The 22,832-nt window shown below is 41.8% G+C and overlaps 3 protein-coding genes across 5 annotated transcripts in view; 2 read left to right on the forward strand and 1 right to left on the reverse strand.

Moving 5' to 3' along the window:
- Positions 1–22,832, forward strand: part of LOC130692189 (prominin-like protein) — a 72,280-nt gene that overhangs the window by 769 nt on the left and 48,679 nt on the right. The window lies entirely within an intron of this gene.
- On the forward strand, positions 716–4,162 carry LOC130692188 (uncharacterized). The gene is given in 5 exon segments (XM_057515265.2): positions 716–836; positions 934–1,294; positions 1,297–1,881; positions 2,899–3,050; positions 3,136–4,162. Coding segments are annotated over 5 exon segments (2,004 nt in total). The 5' UTR covers positions 716–824; the 3' UTR covers positions 4,030–4,162.
- On the reverse strand, positions 11,320–14,562 carry LOC130692533 (homeobox protein abdominal-A-like). The gene is made up of 3 exons (XM_057515663.2): positions 13,512–14,562; positions 12,639–12,805; positions 11,320–12,466 (listed from the first exon to the last, which is right to left on the reverse strand). Exons 1-3 carry the CDS (start codon positions 14,167–14,169, stop codon positions 11,744–11,746), a joined length of 1,548 nt encoding a protein of 515 aa, XP_057371646.1. The 5' UTR covers positions 14,170–14,562; the 3' UTR covers positions 11,320–11,743.

Consider the following 22,832-nt stretch of genomic DNA (forward strand, 5'->3'; position numbering starts at 1 on the left):
GACAGTGTCACTCGAAATGATAAAATCAGTGCCAACAAGACAGGGCGTTTCCTCCGCTCGAGCTATTGGCTCTATCCAGGTAGTCCACTTGAAGGTACACGTCAAAGACGTTCACTAAGAACGCTCACTTGACCGTCAATACCTCCAGATGGCATTCTCAGAGATAGCCTTAAGGAAAGGATATTTGCAAATCGCCACAAGAAACATCATGTCATGATTTCACAACTCTGACACACGCATCGTCTACAATTAATGCAAAGGCTATCCTCCAACGGCGTGTAATACACCACGTTTATCTCATTTATATTATAGTTTACATTAAATTGACCTAACAGTCGGCTGAATGACAATCAATAAAACATTTAAACGTCATAAAACCAAAATGATTTTTGAGGTCCTTGTTTGAGAAGCTCTTTGCAATTGGGGATTTATTAATACCATAACGGAACATTTGAAAACAATTTCAGAAACAAAATGTTTCAAAAAATGATGGCACACGCAAAACGTGTCACACGCTGATACGGGTGTGGCTCATGAAAAAAATAAAAGCGGGGAATTGCTAAAGCAAAAAAAAAAAAAGCGCGATAACTACACATACTCCGGTTTTTCAAGGTTAATGCGGATCCACCCAAGAACGTTAGTTTGACCATGAAATCAACAAAACAAAAAACGAAGTTCATCTTCGTCAAACAAAACCAAGTGTACCACGCCTAGTCCTTGTTAGAAAAATCCAGAATAACGCTACATACTTTTCATATAAAAAGACGATTGAGAATCAAACTCGGCACTTGATTTGCAGCTTCTGTTCTATTCAAGCAGTCAAAATGAAAGTCTTGGTAAGCCATATTGTCTTTGTTTATTACATGTAGCATAAAAAAAAAAAAACATTAGATAGACATCAACTTAAACTTATTATAAAATTTGTCCTTACAGATCCTTAGCGTTTTCTTGGCTTGTGCCTCTGCCCAGTACTACCCAATTGGCTACTACCCCGGTTTCACCAACCAATACCACGCCCAGGATGTTCTCGGACAGGCCTCGTATGGTTTCTCTCACCCCGGACAGTCTGCTGCCCATTACCGTGACGCTGCCGGAAACCAAGTAGGATCTTACGCTTACATCAACCCGGAAGGCAAGCACGTCAGCGTTTCATACACAGCTGATCACAGAGGTTTCCGCGTTTTGTCCAATGACTTGCCTGTTGCTCCCGTGGCTCCCGTTGTCGAGCTCAAGTCTCCCCAACCCGTTCAGGAGACCCCTGAAGTAGCTGCTGCTAAAGTTCAGCTCTTCAAGCTCCAAAGGAAGCAGCATCCGCAAGCCGTACTAAGCGCCAGGTTCCTGTCTACCCGGCTGCTCTGCCATACACCGCTCCTTACTATCCCTTCTACCACACCGCATTGCCCGCTGTTGCCGCTCCTTTGGTAGCTAAGACCACCGTGAAGGCCGTCACTGCTGAAGCTGATTTGACTGCCAAGACTCCAGCTGACACCAACAAATTCGATCTGAAGGAAAAGAGCTATGATGTTGTTACTCCATTGGCGTACCACACTCCATATTTCTACTCTTATCCTTTCTACCCCGCTGCTGCTGCCGCCCCCGTCGCTACCGAGAGCTCCCGCAAGAAGCGACAGGTTCCCTTTTTGCCTTACAGCACGGGTTTCTACCACCCCGGTGCCCAGTTCGTTGCTCCAGCTCCATTGGTCGCCAAGACTACATTGAAAACCGTCACTGCTGAGGCTGATTTGGCTGCCAAGACTCCAGCCAGTACTAACAAGTTCGACTTGAAGGAGAAGAGCTTCGATGTTGTCACTCCTTTGGCGTATCACAATCCTGTCGCTTACCCATATCCTCATACCTACCCTTTTGTCAACGGATTCTATGGTTAAAATGCCACTAGACGGACTTGATGTGCTGGACAACGTCAATATAGATCCCCTACTGATTCCTGTCACAATTTGATCTTTTGAATAGCTATCGTTTTGATGTTTTGTTGATGAGACAAGCACTAAAACAAATTTTCACTTTAGTAATCAAATAAAATTGGTTTTTGCAACGAACAAAAAAACGCGCTGAATGCATTCAACACAGCTTGTTTCAATTGATATATACAGCTTTAATTGGGGAAAAGCAGTCCTTCAATAACTGATCGACAAAACATATGATCGGTAATCATAAACCTGTATTTGCAGCATACAAATTGAATTCTATGTACTTAAATTTTGAAACGAACAAGTTTTTTCCTAGTTGTAAATGTAGAAAAGCATAGCGACAACATTTCAATGTCGTCTCGTACACCTCCTGACGTATTTGTATACGATAGCCTTACAAGCGTAGCATTTCACTTGGATACCCGATAATCGTCGCAAAACATTTAAGCATGCTTCCTCTATTCGTTAATTTTGGGCTATTGTTACGAATTGATGGTAGAGTAAACAAATGAAATAAAGATAACGGATTGAATCTTATTTCTAGCCCATGTCATACGAATGACTCTTTGGAGTTCCAATTTGTTAGGATGGAGAGAGTTAGCGATAAAGCATCCTCAAGCAGTATTAGGGTAGAGTCTTTTATTGCAATGAGATATTGGCTTGTGAAGTAAATATCATTCTATTAACTTTACGGCTTAAAAAAAATATCATTTTTATTTTGTCCTTTTTTGGCAATCGAACTCCGTGAGCACGATCACGTGAAACTAAAGCGTGTCAAGATTGAATCAGTAAAGAAGCCAGTGTATGTAAGTAATCAATATACACAAGGCATTTGGGTGTGGTCACCGCGAAAACCAGAAACCGGAACATAGTGTTTACGCAGAGATGACTCCAACCCATCGACACAACTTTCAAGGTTATTTCAATTCGTTCACACAAGTGAATGCTGACCGTGAAAGAAACAAATAAGGATACATAAAAGACTTGTTCAGATTAAAGGGAGTAGTCTATCGCCCGTGGTCAAATTTCGCAAGAAATTCGAGTATAAAAAGATGGACACCAATTGCATTCGGCACTTGGTCTTCTGTTCTGTCCTCTACGAGCAACAACATGAACGTCTTGGTAAATCACTATTATCCTAATCAACTTAAATTCTAATTAAAAAAACAAAACAATTATTTTAACACACGGTCGTGTACGTTTACAGATCCTTAGCGTCTTCTTGGCTTGTGCCTCTGCCCAGTATTACCCTCTTGGCTACAGTGGCTACGTCTATCCCGGTTTCACTAACCAATATCACTCCCAGGATGCTTTTGGCCAGGCCGCTTACGGTTATGCTTACCCCGGACAGACTGCATCCAACTACCGCGACGCTTACGGAAACCAAGCCGGCTCTTACGCTTACCTCGGACCACAAGGAAAGGAAGTTCGCGTAAACTACGTTGCCGATGCTCTCGGCTTCCGCGTTTTGTCCAACAACCTGCCTGTGGCTCCCGAAGATACTCCCGAAGTCGCTGCTGCTAAGGCTGAACACACTAAGTTGGTAAAAGAGGCCCTGGCCAAGAAGGCCAACGAGCCCGCCAGCCGCACTAAGCGCCAGGTCCCTTTCTACCCGGCTGCTCTGCCCTACACCGCACCTTACTATCCTTTCTATCAAACTGCATTGCCCGCTGTTGCCGCTCCTTTGGTAGCTAAGACCACATTAAAAACCGTCACCGCTGAAGCTGACCTCACCGCCAAGACCCCAGCTGATACCAACAAATTTGAGTTGAAAGAGAAGAGCATTGATGTTGTTACCCCATTGGCGTACCACACTCCATATTTCTACTCTTATCCTTTCTACCCCACTGTTGCTGCTGCTCCCGTTGCCACCGAGAGCTCCCGCAAGAAGCGTCAGGTTGTCGCTGTTCCCGCACCCACTCAGCAGTTCCTTGATGACCTCAAGTACAAGAGCGTTGATTTGAACCAGGACGGCCTGCCCGATAACGCTGTTGTTCCAGTTGCTCCAGTTCTCCCAGCTTTCCCTTTCGTGCCTTATTCAGCCTATGCTTACTCTAGCTACTATCCAACGGCCTACCCTTTCGTCAGCAAATTCTATTAGAAAATGCAAACGGACTGACACAGCGATTATTGAACACCCATCGAGTAATAACTTGACTGTTGCACATGTGCAGGGATGATGGCGGAAAATTTGAATTGGGAATGATTACACTTTTGTTTGTTTTTTCTGAAAAGGAATTGTATTTTCATTTGATTTTCAAAGAGGTTATAAGGTAAGGGAGTGGGTGATATTCGATCCGATTCACAATGGAAGTGCTGTCCTGGTGACAGTTGACAAATGGAATGGAATTCAGCCTGAAGTTGGATGAATTGTCATTTCTAGTTTTAACATTTTCGCATTTACATATACCTGTAGCGTGAGGTAAACAAAAAGACGACAAACTGAGATTCTTATTCGTGGCGTTCTCAGATAACTGCTGCTGTCTACCAAGGAAAACATATTTGAAATAATGTCCGACGTTCAGTTTGCAAATTTATACGTGATTTTTTTGTTTGACAATTTGTGTACCCATCCTGCGAGAAAAATGATCACCCATCCCACTATATGAGCCACTGCTTCGCTGCGTCCTTGCATATTACCTACAGCCATGCAAGTTTCCAGGAGTCAGGGAAAGGAAAATTGGAAAAGAAAAAATAATTATTCAGAACAAATTCGTTTTCCGTCCCCCTCCCCTTCTTATTTCCTTGTCCCAGAATCAGTGTGGGTCATTTTCAGTTACGCCTCCATTGCAGCTGGCGTTTCAGTTGCGTAAGGCAAGGTACTATAGTTTACTCCGCCATGGCTACGACCATGGTATAGAACTGTATGTGAACCGTGCACTATTCATGTGCCGTACACTATTCGCATGCACTGTGTGTGCAAAAAGACTCCACCTTGTTAGAATCGGAAGCCATGGGAGGGATGTGTATGGAGTGCACGGAGATCGGGAGGTGGCGGAAATTGTACACGAGACAACGAATTACAAGGCGAGAGCGATAACAACTGTGCCAGGGTCACACATCAAAATCGAAGCTGCCTTTCATCGACACCTGTTCAACGTAAAGGGGTAGGGTGAGATATTGTATCTTTTATGTGTAATGTATTCTAGTGCAGAAGGGTACTACAATGCGATCAAAACTGAAATTTCCATTAGCAAATTCGCAAACGGAGAAGGATTGCCATATAGATATGGGGATTGTCATAGGCGTGAGTCGTTCAATGCCGATGGCCTTTTTACGTAGATGGCGGTACGAGGTAAATTGAAAGTTCTTTAGATAGTTGGTTACCTTTTCACAGGATGGCGTGCAGGATGGTGTCTATGAAAAATAAAAGAACGACTAACAATCGCCTGCGTGAAATAAACGTGGATAGAAACGAGAGAATTTGGCGTTTATTTCTTAGCCAAAAGCTGCAGGACTTGTGTCGGTGGGACGAGACAAACCGAGTGAAATAGATCGATTCATACCCCTCAAGTCAATTAAAAATATTTTCGCTCTTTTGCTGTCCCGCTTCCATTTCGACACAATTATCACGACAACAAATTCATTTGCATGAGATGATCGATGGAAAGAAATCAGCTCATTTAACTAACCCTCATCGTCCGCCAGCTATTTGCCTAGTCTCCGTCCTTTGAGCAGATTAAATTTCGAAGCAATAATACAAATTTTGCGTGTCTCTTTAGGGCAGAAAATCTTAGATCGTCTTCATCATCAGTGGACGCTGCCAAACGAAGCGCCCGTGTAAACGAACACCGCCAGTTCGTCGCTTTGCAATCGTTTTCGTTTTGTTTTGGGTTGATTGCCTGTAAGCGTTTACGCCAAATAAACGTACCAGTTACATTACAGCGCGCAACTCGTCGGCTACTCAAAGTATTTAAAAAACAAAACAATAAAAACAAAATAGGAGAGAACAAAAAAAACAAAAACATCCCTGATGGGCTATATAAATACATGTTTTGTTGCGTCTGTCCAAATAATATGTGGAGCTGGTTACAGACTCGACTCGTTGTCCTCTTTTGTTGCTATTTTGTTTGTGTTGTTTGCGTATTTAGACAAGCGAACCGCGTCGCTGTTGTGTTGTTGTTGCTGCTGCGCGCGGGGCTTATCTAATTTTCCCGTGGCGTTGAGTAGGCGTGTCGCCGTGTCTCATCCATCTCCAAAGTATTTAAAAGAGAAACACGAGAGAGTGAGTGAGATTGAAGGGAAACGGGAATAAGGAATCCAGCGCGCGCACACACGTATATATATGTAGCTCACTCGGCTGTGGTAGTATCCGTTCAAGACGTTCCAAATCCCATGTATATATATGAACATCTAAATACATTACGAGCGTGTATAAAGATGTGGCGTGAAGCAACTCAATTAAATCTCTCTCTCTCTCTCTCTCTCTCTCTCTCTCTCTCGCCCCGTCGCTATTCCTCTCTTATAGGTATAGACGATGGAACTAAAGAGCGATGTGCGCACGATGCCGCCTCGCTTTATATATCCATGTCATTGCCCTTTTCAACCCAAACTAGTCAAAATAATCATTTCAAAAAGGGAAGAGGCCTGGATGTAAAAATAATTTTTTCTTTAAAAAAAAATTATTAAAAAGCCAAAAAAATAAAAAATAAACATAAATAAACCTGTATGGCAACGATTGAATCATCCATTGGTCTTTCTTCTCTTACCTAACTTGAAACACCCCCTTAAACCTGAAAAAAAAGAAATTAAAAAAAAAAAAAAAAGGAATGAAATAATCATAATAACAGTTCAACACTTATTTCGACAGGAATGCTAATTGAGTTGTTGGCCGTTTCGAACCCAGGTGTGTCTAAGGGCTTCAAAGGGGGGAATGGAACGGAAAATGTGAAAGTTTTTAAAGGTGAGAATCAGTTTGAAATTGTTTTTTCCTTTTTACCAAGAAGAGAGGAGGAGCGCACAGCGGAGGATCCCGGTGTGTAACACAGACCAACTGTATATGTAACATCGAGTGAGAGAGAAAGAGAGCCAGGAGGGGTCATCTCTTTTGGTTATTCTTTCTTGTTACCTTGTAGTTAAGACAAGTCTTTTGACGCGGGCGGCAACAGCTTTTGTGTCTGCTGTTACGACCCCCGTATACGCGCACAAAAAGAGCTTGCCTGATTGAAAAGAACACAAGGTTTTCCCTTTTTTTTTTCTTTTGTTGTGTGGGCCCCCCGACTACTCGACTTGAAAGAGTCTCCCAACATTTTCTTAGTAAATCTTTTCGCCTCTGCCTTTTTCTGTTACTTTCTGACCAGTCTTTGATTGAATTGTTGTAAAAACATTTTTTTTTGTCTTCCCTCTTCAATCTCCTCGTTTTTAAAATATTCTTTTATTGGCCCCCTTGTTTTGTTCTTCTTGGCCAACAACAGCACCGCCTCAAATCAATTGGAGTCGCTGCAGTTGGTTGCCTGCCGCCGCCGCTATACAGTCATCTCGACCGATGATGGATCATCTTTTCTTTTTTAACGTACAGAGAGACAAGAGACGCGAGCCCCAAATCCGTTTCGGTCGCTATTATTACATACAATATGTAGACAGTACGAGGCGTTTAAACTGCGTGACGAGTTTGCCGCCTACAATAAACGCCGACGTCGCCGCCGCCGCCGCCAGCCACCAACATTTCAATGTTCCAACAATATAATGTGCGTTACATTCCGCCTAACTTTTCTCTCACGTCGGTCTACATTTCTACTTATAGCGCCTTCGAATCAAAGCAAAAGCAGGGCAGCAGTCCCGGTTAACCGATGAACGATAGACGTATGAGGTACGCCATGGAATTCTACGGGTCGCCAATCACGCTCGCCCTTTTCTTTTGTTCTTGTGGGTTCGATTCTTTTGATACGCTCTTTTTTTCTACTTCCCACTGCTCTACACGACGGTGTATATTACTCGGTCGGTAGCGGAGAGGAATGTACAAGATGTCATTTCAGGGTTCTCTAGAAACTGAGCTCACTGTTGGTCTTGAAAATAGATAAGAAAAAAAAAAGGATCCACGGGGTAGAATGAAACGGTTCTATTATAATTAATGGCGGCGTCGAAAAAAGAAATTCTTTTTTTTTGCTTCTCTTTTGGATTTCTTTTGATTCGAAATAAAAACGGACGAGTCAAAGAGAGAAGAATGAAAGAGAAACATCCAGTGTGCCTGCATAGTCTTTTTTATCCGTCTAAATGTCCCTGAATATAATTTCAATTCACTGGCAATTTTCTCGTAATGGACAGCATTGGCTATATAATGTTTGATGAATAGCTATTCCACTATGTATATATGTATGTCTGTAGGACAGGCTCGTGAATGAGTTAATAACGTTTGAGTTGTAGCCCATCTCGTCCTCTCTTGTGAGTCTTTAATATTTCACGGTAACGTGTATAACTACGCGTGCACTGTCCTATCCTTTATGCATACAAGTTTGTACATTTGAGCCTGAAACGATTTATGAATACCTTGTTTTCCCAAAATGGAATACGTCGAAATTATTTTGTTATTATTATTACTCTAGATGTAGATGGCCCTTACTGTATTCTTCATTCTTTCCCTTCAAAGACATACATTCCTTTTTCTCTTCCTGTTATTCTATTAACAATTTGAATGATTATTCTTTCGAAAAAGAAGGAATTGAGAAATGTTTTTGTACTCGCAATCTCTCGGTTGAAATGCTGGTTATTCATTCTCTGTAGAACTAAATATCGCGATGTATTTTTCTATAGAACTTCATTTTCTCTGGTCATTCCATTCTCATTTTCTAGTTGTGTAACGAATTTGTAGACGCTAAATATATTTATTTAAAAAATTGCAGTGTGCGATGAGCTTTCACCGATGGTGTTCATATGCGAGTTGGACGCCAAGGAGAATAGAACACGCAATATGTAATGCAAGGCCCGTGTGTGTCTAGCGTATTTAATAATAATAGCAGTTCATACTGCAGCGTTCCACGAACAAGAGGAAAAGGATGATGAAGTCATCTGCAGTGTGGTGCCCGCTCGGATATCTCATTAAAGGAATTAATGAAGTTGTTAGAAATGGTTTCGCATGAAAACCGCTGATTAAAAAAAATTAAAAGAGAAAAACGAAAAAGAAAAGGAGACGAAAAACGCCGGAGAATGGGAAAAGAAAAAAAAAACATTTTGATGATCATAAAACAGTTGAGGCGAGTGCGCCAGCTGCGTATAGTTTCATGGAGGCTCAACATTGTAATTATAGCCCATGTTTCTCTTCTCTTTTCTTCTTGTTCTTTTTTGTTTTGTAATTAATTCCGTAAACCGGTAAATTAATTCATTCTTTCATTTTTCCTTCAAGGAGAGAGAGAGAGAAAAGAGATAAGGTGGTACTCGTAATAAATAGGACTACCATACACTTTTTACGTGGGACAAAAAGAAAAGATCAAGTCGGCGCCGTCTTTATCGTAAATCGACTGCTCCGCTTGCTGGATGGCTGAAGGCTTGCGAGTCGCCATCAACGGTCGTCCGCCGCTATGTAGTTCGAATCCCTTTTGCTTTGTCCCCTCCTCCTCGTGTCGGCGTGAATGGCCACACAATGGCGGACTGCGGCCCGCCGTGCCACGCAGCAACATAAGGCAGTTTTTCACTTGTTTTTTTTTTGTTCCCCCTTTTTTTTCTTGTTTCAACGACGACAATCAATCAATGGACTGCTTCGTTCAGTGGCGAATAAAATGAAGCCATCAAAGCTGGTGGCTTTTTTTTTTTTCCTTTCTCCAGTCTTTAGTTTTGGCTTTGAATTCGGCTCTTATACGCCATCAAAACATAATAATAAAAAAACACCAACAATAACAAGCGTGATAACAACGGCGACAAGAATGACTTATATACAGACGAGAATAACATTCACGCACTATAAAAAGATGATCTGCGGTGATTATCTCAGCCTGCAGTCCATTATGTATCGCCATTACGAGCCAGTTTTTTTTCTTGTTGTTTTCATTTCATTGCCGCACTGAAATGAAATCATTACGAGCACTCGAGAATGATGCATAGCAATCCAATGTAACGGATCTATTATGCAGAGTATTGTTTAGTATCGCGTACTTGGTGCCTTCCCCCCCACTGTGAATGTATTTCTCTTAAAGAAATATGAACGAAATCACCAGCGCCTAAAGCATCATATTGTTACATTCACTCAATGACAATAGTTTTTGTTTGATTCCAGCATCGTATGTTATTCAACAACATTGTCCCCTTTTTTTTCCCTCTCAATTCATCGTATTAGAGAAACAAAAAAGCGCTTCTGATGAAGAAAAAGATGTCGAATTCCATACAATAATAATAGACGTAAGACAGTGTGCGATGTCTACGCTTCAGACTGTGTGCGCTGGCTGCCGGTTTGCTTGCTGGATGCGCATTTAAGATGGATTGATTGTGTGAGTGGCCGTGTTGTGTGCGCCGTGTTACGAAGGAAAACAAAAACTGCTGGGGAAAGTTGATAGGAAAGGACTGTAAAGAAAAGGAGAAGAAAAGAGCAGCCAGCGCTGTGATTATGTGAATCAGCAAGCCAAACGATTAATAATGGGTTGTGTGAGTTTGGACGTCATCTCGACAACGAGCCGGTGACGGATGGCTGCCCTTACGATGCTCATATATCCGGACAGGTATGTGTATACCCGTGTAACACATATACACATACGTGCTTCATACGGTTACACAGAGTACCTGTACACACATCCAGGTAGGCAACGGCAGCAGCAATTATTCAATAATCAGCTGACCCTTTTTTCTTTTCTCCATTTCTTATTTCCGTTATCTAAACTTTTCCTTCATTTTTGTTGTTGTTCTTGTCGAGAAAGTTATTCTCCACCGGGCTTTTTTTTTCGTCTATAATTATACACACTCGAGCTATATAGTCGTCTCAATATATAAACACAAGCAGCCAACACATCAACTCTGTACACACACACACACACACACACACACACTGGTACACGGTCTGCTTAACGCTAAGGAAAAATCCAAGTCAATCATCAACAGCAACGAACGCACAAGTTTGGGAAGTGACGTGTGAAATCTTGTCTGGCTGCCGTCGTTTCCCGCAGCACGGAATTTAAGCTCAGTTTGGCTTCATTTTCAATGTGATGCATGGGCTTCATAATGGCAGGAAACGGACAATTGCTGTTTGTTTGTTGTTTTTTTTTCGGGCCGGTAAATGTATCACTTCTTTTTATTTTTCGACAGTGTGAACAGCAGCAAAACAGAGCTCTTGTTCCGTGTTTGTATGTTTGAGTCTTAAAAAAAAAAAAAGTTTCTGTTGTTTTCATTACTGGCCACAGGACGAAACGCTCCACTGAATTTTTGATCCCCACGGCCCTGATGAATTGATTTATAATTCAACGAATTTAAATTTGCATATTCAAACTGGTCCGGGCAGCACGCGAGTGTATTGTTTGGTTGTTTTTTTTTTGTATGATGATATTTCAAAAAAAAAAAATTTTAAACGGAGATGGATAGAAAAGGGGGGCTAACGGACGAGATGTGGAGGGGGGATGGACCTGAAAGTATAGGGTGGAAAGGGAAGGAATTATTTGTGAGGTGTAGACAAACATTTAAAAATTTTGGGTTTTTTAAATATACAACTTATTGCACCATATATGTATGAGACATTGATATATAATTTATTTCATGTTGGAATGCAATTTGACGAGTTGAAAGGGAGAAACAATGAACATGAACAAAATAAAAAAATGGAGAAGAAACAATCAACGGAGAGAACGATGCGCCGTAAAAATGCATACACACACACACACACACACACACACACACAAAATTTAGCGACAATTAGAAGACAAGAGACTCTCGATACTGAAGGAATGATTGCTGCTGGGTTTGGCTGATGCTTGCGGGGACGAGGACGCTGCGGCGTTAACGACAGGTGGGTTAAGCAACTCGACTGGGAAATGCCTGATGACCCTGTCATCCGACGATGAAGAAGACATGGACTGTTTTATATGTTGCTGCTGTTGAAAAATGTTCAATTTGAGAAGCGATTGGTTGAAATGCTGCGCGTTATCCTCGTTGGCGATATCGACGTCTCCGACGACGTCCACATCGACGTTGTTAGCGCTGTCGCAGCTCATGGACGAATCATCACCGGACGAATTACTGGCGTCCATTCCAGCCATTAAATTGCAGCTGGAAGCGTCGTGAGTTGCGCTGCCCGAACCACCACCACCCCCCAAATAGAACTTGCTTCCGTGTTTGCTTCCGCCGGAAGATTGGCCCGACAGTTTGTTACGGTGCTGCGTCTCCCACTCGGCGCGAAGACTGGCCATGTCAACGTGGATGCCTTTAAGAGCCAGCTTCTTCTGTTGCTTCTCCAGCGACTTGAGCAGTTTCTTCTCTTTGCGGTCGCGCTCTTTCCGCTCCAGCTCTTCCGCCGGAATCGGCTCGCCGGAACAAGTTTGTGGGTGGGCATTGTGAGCCGGTCGGCCTGGGCCTTTCTTTGTATGCTCCTTCTTGCGCCATTTGGCTCGTCGGTTTTGGAACCATACCTGTTTCATTTCGAAAGACAATAATCGTTAGTCAGAGTTCGACATGTTGAACAGTTTAGTATGAAGTGCCAGGCCTTTTATGTTCCACAGACATATCTGGACACGCGAAATCTTTTGACATCGTGAACAGACAAGTTTAGGCCTGAATTGAGTAAAATATGAATGAGCTTACAGCAACTCGAGATTCCTTGAGATCCAATCTCATGGCAAGGGCCTCTCTCATGAAGACGTCGGGGTAGTGACTGGCCTGAAACGCTCTTTCCAACTCCTCCAACTGCCAAGTGCTGAAGTTGGTCCGTGAGCGACGACGTTTGCCCGTCGGATCATCCAGATCGGGATCTGTAATCAAATCAAATCAATGTTATTATTCAAATTCACGATTTCACGTTTTCGTGGAAAGCAGAATGAAAGACGTTCATTTCAGTCTCTTTGTTGGGTTCAATAATTTCTTATTGCTATTTGAGTTTTTAGAAAGGTCATTTAATGCCGATAGGATAAAGGAGTTCACGTTTTAAAGACTTTTGACTCGGATCGTTCACAAATTGATTAACTTTGTTCCAGGTCGTTTATTCCTAAAACGAATTTTCCTCTTGTCAGCCATAAATTGAAAGTCGTGAACAATCCTGATGCAATCACGAACCAACTCATTTCCCAAAGCCAATAACGGTCGTACATATTTCCTCGTCAAGTCTACCCAAACGAATAATGAATTCTTTTTACTTCGAATTCTATTTACTCCAAACCCCTCCCGATTTCCATTTCGCCGTTTAAAATAAATAACTCCAATGACGACGATGACTGTGGAACTTCGTGATTATTATCCGACTGGAAGCATCGTGACGGAGCTATATAGATTCCTACACAGAGGGATCGTCTAAAATTCAATAATTCATGCATATAACTCCATCCCTTATTGAATGCAACTGGCAGCACGACGGAATAATTGAACTCCCAACGAACAGGCCGGCTACGAACGTTTCATAAACAACTTAAAAGCCACGAGCCAAAAGGCCTATACACGTAACACCTTCACTGCTACACTGACCTGTTTTGTTGAGGTCGGTATTTTCATCGAGGCTCGGTGAAGTGGGTGGAGTGTGCGGGAGTAGGCCGTTACTTCCTCGTTCACCACTGCGTTCCGTGACACCACTGCCGGCGCTTCCGCATGCCGGCGATGGCAGTTGTTGCTGATGATGTTGCTGTTGTTTCTGCAACACCATCGGCTGCTGTTGCTGCTGATGTTGTTGCTGTTGTTGCTGCTGGAACTGAGGCGGACTGGCGTAAGGGAAAACATTGTACGCCGACGGCCTAGAGTTGACTGCACCCGTTCCCGACGGATGATGAATTCCGAACGGCAATAATGAGCTCAAATTAGGCCGACCGATGCCCAGCATTCCTGCCTGGAAGGACATCGATGACTGATTGGCCAACATTCGTAATCCGCCTAATCCGCTGAGGCCGTTTAAAGTTCCAAACGGCCCGAAAGGAAACGCTCCGGCCATGGATAAGGCGGCAGCGGCTGCTGCGGCCGCTGCCGATGGTCGGTAAAGTAGCCCATTTGATGTCGTTAAACACGGGTTCTGTTGATGATCAGGAGCCGGTACGGCAACCGGAGGTGATGCTGCAACTCGACTGTTTCCATTGTTGTTGTTGTTGTTATTAGCTGATTGTTCCCTCATCATCTTGTCCGATTGAACAATCATTTCTTCGAAAAGAAATGTTTTGAACAGCTGGCAACTATCGAATAACCGCTGATTGTTTTTCTCTATTGGCTTCACTACAACTTGTATAGGACACTGTTAATGCTTCAACTCGGATGAAAATCACTTGACGAAACACTTCACTCTTTCCTTTGTGACTGGAGCTGATGTTGTCGAATCGATGCTTGCAATGTTTGTAACACACTTTGATGTTGCACTGCACAAATTCACGTTTGGATCAAGAACAGCACAAACACAGTTAGAGTGAAGTGAAAAAAAAGTCTGTTGTAAAAGCCTTGTGAGTTGGAAGATGGTTGGTGTTATGTTTTGTACTGGTGAGCATGGGGGGGATCAGACGTGCACCCGGCTGGACGTGGCACGCATGAGTGCAGAGGCGTCGGCTGACTCGGCTCTCTCCATCATCGTTTTCTCTACCTCCCTTTTTTGTGTGCCTTAACACAACTATGGTGGCTGGTGGTCGTGTAGTTAACAGGCAGCAGAGAGAGAGAGAGAGGGGGGGAGGCGGCTGGATAGCGGAGGAACTCCACCTATCCAGCCAAGAGGCTCCTCCTTTTTCAATTTACATCCGACCAATCGGCGACCAGACGGCCCGATTGGCGCGGCTCTAGCCAGATTGAATCATTCGACAGCTACAAATAACAACAACAACAAGGACGGTAACGAGAAAAGTAAAAAAATATATACGAAAAATACTAACGCAAGTTATCCTTTTCTCTATGTATGTATCTGTAGCGATCGTCCATCAGTTTCAGCTTCCCCCTTCATATCTCATTTGATCATTTTCCATTTCGTTTATATGCGAGCGCTTTGTTGTTCCATGTGTGGCTCTTGAGTAAAAATTCTTTTTTTCGCTACATCATCCGACCATTAGATTTATTCAATCATTACGTAGAATAATCATTATAGGAGACTACGTAGTGCCATATTTTTACATCTTAAATCAAAGCAGGAAAAAAATAAGACGTCACGGAACTCTTCTGCGTAGTTGCAGCCTTTAGATATACAGTGCCAATACCAGACCCCCTGGTGGTGCCTAAGACCAATCCCATGTCAAAGCCAAGGAACAAGGCCATTACAGCTCCATACAGTCCGGAAGCATAGAGACATCATTTTCCTTTTTACCAGAAGGGAAAGTGCAATGTACCTGGACGTGCACAGGTGTACGAAGCGCTTGAGAATGTAAACATGACGTCACCTGTCACAGCTGCGCCCATCTAGGCCCTTACGTCCAAGAGAATCAAACACATTAAAGAGGATTCCGTATTGTTTTAAATGAAGAAAAACATTGAAATTAAAGCTGGAAGTATTGATGTAGCTTCTGGAAAAGAATATTAATGCAGTTAACGTTATTTGGAGGTTGTGATAGGCGACTGAATGTCGATGGGAAGTCGTCCATTTTCCTGGATACGATAAAAAAAAAATAGCTCACGAACACAAACTTAAAATTGGGACTGTCTTCGATGGGTCGTCTTACTTTGTTATGACCGGATGATTGTTCGGACCCATTGATCAAATTTTTGGAGGCCTCGAAACGTCTAGACTTTTATAGTACAATAAGCCAACCGTATACAAGTTCCCATAGTTTGTGTTAATAAATAACTCGATAGGACGTGTGTGACCTATGATTTTGGTTAAATGTAAACATGGACGGACGATTGGCCCAGCCGCAAACAGCATAGTCCTAAAGTACATAGTAGACGGCGTTATCTTCCCCTCTGTTATCGGCAATTTTATGCTATTAAGGCCGTTATAATGGAATGGGAATTTTATTTGCTCATCCTTTATTTTTCTCTCTCTCTTCAATAGACGATGGGAAAGGAGGAGGACCAAAAAGAATGGAAGAGGGTTGGGAGGGATTTATAGAAAAAAAAATATCCCATGGAGTTTGAGGTATTTCTTAAGTAAGATGTACGTTGTTGCACGACAAAGTCAGGTATACGTACAGTATATGAACGGTTCGTTTTGAGTTATTTGTCCCCCGTATACAAACCCCAACCTATAATACAATATTGTGTGTAATGTCGTGTGCACTATAACATAACGGACGATGATTTTACGCGCACGTCTGGGAGAAAAGTCAATTGCCGTGCAATCATTTGTGTGGGACTTACAAATTGGTTTGTTCTACAGCCGTTCCGTGCAAATATTTTGACAGCAAATACGTTTCCAGCACGAAATTCGACGTTTCACAGTCGTTTTGTGCGTCTTTTTCTTTTCCCATCCATTCGTCAAAATGGAATCGGAGATGAATATATGTTAAATACATTTTTCTCCATGAGTTACGCAAAATTAACTAACCGTAACCGCGGATGCCTTGCAGGCAATGTGGCATCAGTAAAAGCAAATTTCGTTTGCCGAGCACAGCCATAACAGCCGGGACCTAGAAACAAAAATATATAAAAACGATTTTCTAGGCCTAGATCTTTATCATATTCATACGCACTTTAAGACGTAAGAGGCTGTACGTTCCCGAATTGTCAAAAACGCGAAGACGCTGTTCTCTCTGAACAAGATTTCTGTTTTGCCAACACACACTTTCAGCATGAGGGAGCAGAGGAAAGCGCATTAGATTAGGGCGCGTAACATAAACATAAGCAGGTCATCTATTTGTTGATGGGGGTATTATTTCAATAGGTCACGTGCCATCGCCCTCTTTTTCTTTCTATGTAAGTATTATCTCCTATTCTTCTTCCTTTTGTCCTCTATTTATTATAACCACCCTTCTCGTCGCTCTTCCGCAAATACAAAGAACAAAAAAAAAAAAAAAAATGGAAGGCGTTTGTTGTTGTATATCGGCACGTGTCACGCGCACCGAGACGTCTGCTCCCGACCGGCGTCAACCTCGCCCCCTGCCCGGCCACCCTGACAAAAAAAAGAGGGGAAATCATGTCACGGATAAAAGGATTTACCTATACACACCGCAGGATGACGGCAAGATGGATCCTCTTTATTCCCACACACAACCTCACCCCTCTTTACTCTCACTTATAAAAACAGCTATAGTGTCTCGGTTGTTGTTGTTGTATAGCTCAAATGTCATGGGATAATTCGCTGCAAAAGATGGCCAACCCTCTTTATGTACACCACCCACTGTCCGTGTGTGTGTCCCTTCCACCCTGTGGATTAGCCAACTCTGCGCACGTCTACACACAGAGGTAAGGATCAGTAGCGTGTCAGATGAAGCACAACTAATTAACCAGCCCCATATAACACGGCTCTGTAGGGGGGCGAGTGCCATATATAGCATGAAAAGTTCCAGGCATATTAGACAAGAGGCTCTATGATTCGGATGTGACAACGAACAGAGCGTAAAAATAAAACTCCCCCTTTTTTTTTGCCATAGATCGGACTTCGATTCCGTCCCGTTCTCATGCAATAACGTCTGCGGCGCGTGTGTGCGCTCAGATTGCGCCTTGTATTACAAGTCGGCGTGATCATCAATCAACTCATTTGCATTATCAGGACCCCAGGCGTGGATTAACTGGATAATTGGATGCTCTTTTCTTGTTTTACTTCCCATTGCCGTTTGTTTAATACTTTCTTTTTATTTGCAACTGTTTTTATTTATATATTAGATTCTTATAGCCATTTGGTACAAAAGGATCCGTGTCATTAACATCCTCATCCTCACAGCTTCCACCCATTACATAAATACAGCTTTTACATGTATAGATATCCAATTATTATATTACATTGATATTTTTCTTTATTGCCCAGGCATTCCTCGCATTCCATTCTACAAGCGTTACATCGCCGTTCGTTCAGCGTATTTAAATTCTCGCCTTTGCGATGATTGTCATGTCTTTTTCGATAAGAAATGATTGTGAAAATGATGAGGACTAGGACGGGCAGAAGTGCAGGAATGGGAAAAGAATTCCCAGGGTAAACAGTTGTCTGGAAAAAGGGAACCGTGTGACCAATACGTTTTTGTTTCTTTCCAAATAGCGAAGCTGCTTATTTTCTTATTAAAATATTATGATGCATTTATTTTTGATTATTTATATGATTATGTATAATATATAAACATAGGAAGTACGTATATAAATAGAAGAGAGGGGATAATATACATTATCACGCGGGCAGAGCTCCGCACTGCCTCTTCTCTTCGTTCCGGCACGTCCTTTGATGTATCAGCGGCGGCGTCGGAACCGATCGACGGCGGCGATGTTGGCGCGATAGTTGACTCATTTAAATGTAAATAGGCACCAGAAAAGCCCCTCCATGTTAGTAAAGAGGAGGAGGATATAACACGAAGAAAAATCGAGAGGGGGGAGTGCGTATCAACCCAAAAAGGAAAGACCAAAAAAAAAAACACGGAGAATTGGAAGAGAGCTAACACACACACACACACACGAAGGATATAGAAAATGTCTAGTGTTATTATTGATACGCTACGCAAGAAGAAAGAGAGAGGAAAAAAACACAGCAGCAAAAAGAAAAAAGATATTCAAAAAGTCCATTGGTGAGACGATTGTTGCCGGCTGTTAAACATCCGGTTTGATATGACTGTAGTGATCCGATATACATGTATAAATAGTGTGTGTGTGTGTGTGTGTGTTCTCATGTCTTTTCGATCCGGTTATAATATGACACCAAAATATACAAACGTCTCTTTTGATAAAAAGAACAAACGCCAGGAAAATAATGTATGCTGTATGCATATATGTATTTCAGAACCAATATGGGCATAAAAAAATATTGGGACGATAGCAAATCAAAAACGATGTAAAATAAAAGGAGATGGGAGAAAAAAAAAAAGAATAGACAGCCATTACGCAACGAGTTAAATTTTCTATTGCAACAGCTTCTGTGATTCGATCGAGTAGAAATGCATTTTTAGGATTGAACAAAAAACAATAAGCGAAATTTGGGGGCACCCGATCTCGGCCGATTGTTCCACCTTTTTTACATTTTCGATTAGAAAAATATTTCGCTCCAACTATGTAATAACAAGAAACCGTCTTTTCCCACAAATCGATTCGATCGCGAGCACACGCACGCATTCCTGCTGGAAAGCTTGCGCGACATAATACAAAAAAAAAGAAAAATTACATTTATTTCTTCGCGTGTTTCATTGTCGTCTTTCGCATATTCAACTTCTTTTGTTTTTCATCATTCACTCTAATTGTGAAAGTTCCTCCATTCGCCCTCTTATTAAACAGCGGATGATGAAGGCGAAAAGAAAAGAAAAAGAAAAAGAAAACCAGACGCAGGTCGCAGACTTTGCTGTGGCCTCTGCATATCATCGCAATCATCGCGTTTCGCTGAAACCCGTCCTACTTAATCACATAGACGTTGCCGTGTATATGTTTTGTACATTGCACTCGTGTTAGTCGCCATTGCAGGCCAGAGATGGATGTAACGCTTTGCGTGACTGACTGATGAAAATAATCACCTGGCACTCAGAAGCGCCATTTTGTTCTCGGGGTATTATTATTATTATTATACTAAACCAACTTCCTTTTTACTGTTTGCGCAGAAATCTGATTCTCGGCTTTCCTTTTCCATACGTTCCAACGGTAAAATAACCTAGACGTGTGCAGCAATCACCTGATTCCCTGCATGGCACATTTTTCACACTTCGAGTTCAGAACAGTAACGCGATAAAATTGATGATCGTTGACGAAGTAGCAAGAAGATTGCGGGACATGTAACGGCCATATCAAACGCAGTTTTATAACACCGAAGTGACTCGAGAAATAAAAGGTGAGACTCAAATTAAGGTGAAAACGTATAAAATGATGTGTCACTCATTAACTCAAATGAATTCGTGACCGCACTTTACAAGCCCTTCGTTCATTTGCTTCAGATTCGCCGGAGCAAAGGTGGGGCCTCGTTGGCACATTTATTTCCTTCGTCGGGAATGTAACCTACAATCAAGTTGAAAACGAAACACGACTACAACATTATTCATCGTTCAGGTGAGGCTCCCAGGGATTGGGTATAGACTATATCACCTGGCCTATCTGGGAGTGGGGAGGGGGGGGGGAAGAAAAGGAAAAAGAAAACACCGAATAAAGAGAGAAAAGAATCTCCATTGGATTAACATAATTGTATGCTGCATTAACTCTATATGCGTCTAGGATAAAAATCGTGTTATAATAGACGCTATAGTTCGCTACGTATTTATTATACACGGAGAAAGAAAGCTGAGAAAAAGACTGAACATTTGAAAGGCATGCGTGTTGTCTTTATTGTGTTGTGTGTGTTTGTTGGCTTGTGATTTATTTGCTACCACAAGTTGTGACATTTCTACATATAAGATATACCGTCGCAGGATTTATACAGACCAAAAAAAAAGATAAAGAAAAGAAAAAAAACATTCCTCCAACTAAAAGAGACACACACAAAAATCGCCCTCAGGAAAAAAAAGGTTGTAATTTCTTTTTTCTCCCCTCACGGAACTATTACACGAGCGCGAGAAAAAAAAAAAATAGGAAGAGGAGAACTTGGGCGCAGTTGGCGTTAGACAGGGGTAAAATAGTTTAAATGAAAATAATCAAGAATCAGAATTGGGGAGAGTGGTTGCTGCTGCTGTATACACGCTGATTTATGGCGCACCTGTGTCCGTACTAAACAGCGGCAGCAAAACAACATTCGTTCTCCTTCTCCGAACGTTGGATGGTTTAAATATATACTGGCGATCCATCAATTGGGGACGGACAAGAAGGACAAGATCGAGATTGGCCCGTTTTGATGCTTTTCAATGCGCGATCTGGCGCTGTGAATTTGTTTGTTTGCGCGGACATTTCGATTCGGTTCTTAAATTTTTTTTTTTTTGGGGGGGGGGGATTTAATAGCAAAAAATGGTGGACAACTTTGCTGGGAAAATGCATTTTAAAAGACAAGAATGTTGAGAACAAATTCAGAGAATTATATTTTTGGTGTGAAAAGAAACAAAAAATATTATATTAGCCGGTTTAAGTGCAGATTGCTTCTCCAATTTTTTTGAAAGACATTTTGTCTGAATACGTAACTTGCACATCTAGTTATTTTTCCAATGCTTTTTGCCTCCTCAAAAAATGATTTACTGCAATAATCACGAGGTTGCCGAACCTATGGGCGTCAAAAGAAAAATGTTCCATTTGAGGTTGAGAATCTCTCACAGCCTCGTCGTTGTCGTTCGACCGCAAAAACCACTAGGACCAACAAACAGCAGCCAATCATCACCGATTAAAAAACATTACTCGATTTGCTGCGGGGAAAACCTTTCGGCATATGAAAATGTGTTGTTCCTCTTTTTTTTTTCTCTGCATTTTTTATTATTTATGTTGATGTTGCGGTATAGTGGTGTCCGAAATCGTGAGAGAAATCGGACCGTGTCAGCTGGTCATCGTTCAGCAGTCACAATCGCTTGCCCGCAAAATTATATTAACAAGTTGCGTGTAGGCGCAGATGATAGAAAAGCGGGAAAATAAATTCTTTTCTTTTTTTCAGGAAGATAAAATGTATATCTAAATACCAAGCGCGCTGATGGCGAGACAAGACACAACAAAAGAGAGAAAATAAATCAATCACGGCAAACCTTTTGCTTTGCCTTTTTTTTTTTTTGCTGGCTGTTGATATTCAAACTGCTGCCGGTAACTTTCCCGTTTGGTATATCAATCAGACATTATTCAAATTTCTTTAATGTCTATCATCATCACGGCGAATATATATAGGAAAAGAGAGAAACAACAAAATAACGAGGGAAGAATAAATATATCCCCCCCCCCCTCCCTGTGTTTACGTACATGTTCTATCCCGCAAGCCGCACTGGAATTTTTTGAATATAATCAACTACAATTTTCAATATAGAAAAGTGTGTTGTTGCCCACGGTGATACAGTGTAGACGCAAACACACTGTGAGGTGCAACTGTACATTATTCCGTTGTATGTTTCAGTTGCCTTTGAGTGTGCTTTATAACATCCAAGTCTCGTATATCGAGAGAAACGCAATTGCCCCTCTGTTTCAATAGCCTGCGCTATGTTAATTCAATCACGCCGTTCTCCCGTTTATATGTTGGTTTGCTCCTTTCAGCTGATTTTCTTCCAGCTTGGCATCTGTGTTATTAAATTTTCAAAAAAAAAAAGGGAAGAAAAAAAACATTGTTTCATCATCGAGTGGTGGAAAGAAGCCAAATAAAAATAGGGGGAAAGAGAAGAAGAAAAAACCGGTCGGCAATTTGAGAGGAAAATTCATTAAACAACAATCCAACTAAACAAAAACGTGAAAAAAAAAAGAATATTAAATAAGGAGTACGTATATCTCGTGTCCGAGCGCAGGTAGTCGATCTGACGATATAATCACAGAGTACCGGCACACTAGACGTCAGTACACACACACACACACAGGTGTGTCCTGTATTATTATTATATACTGAAAGGGAATAGAAAAAAAAGGGCAACAACAATAGTTTTTCTTTTTTATATTGCTGTCTTGTCTGTATTATTTATTTGATTTCAATCATCACGAATGATTTTTTTTCTTCCCTTCACCGCTGGGCGCAAAAAAAATGTTCTTATAGAACGTATCTATCCAAACAAGAAAAATGGCCAGTGGATTTTTATCTTCGTCCTCGTTTCGTGGTATCCTTTCTGATTTTCAAATTCCCTTTTCACGTGTGTGCATCTACATTTTTACAAATATATTGAAGTGATTGAT

This window comes from Daphnia carinata, chromosome 1, assembly GCF_022539665.2.
Source record: "Daphnia carinata strain CSIRO-1 chromosome 1, CSIRO_AGI_Dcar_HiC_V3, whole genome shotgun sequence".
NCBI lineage: Eukaryota > Metazoa > Arthropoda > Branchiopoda > Diplostraca > Daphniidae > Daphnia > Daphnia carinata.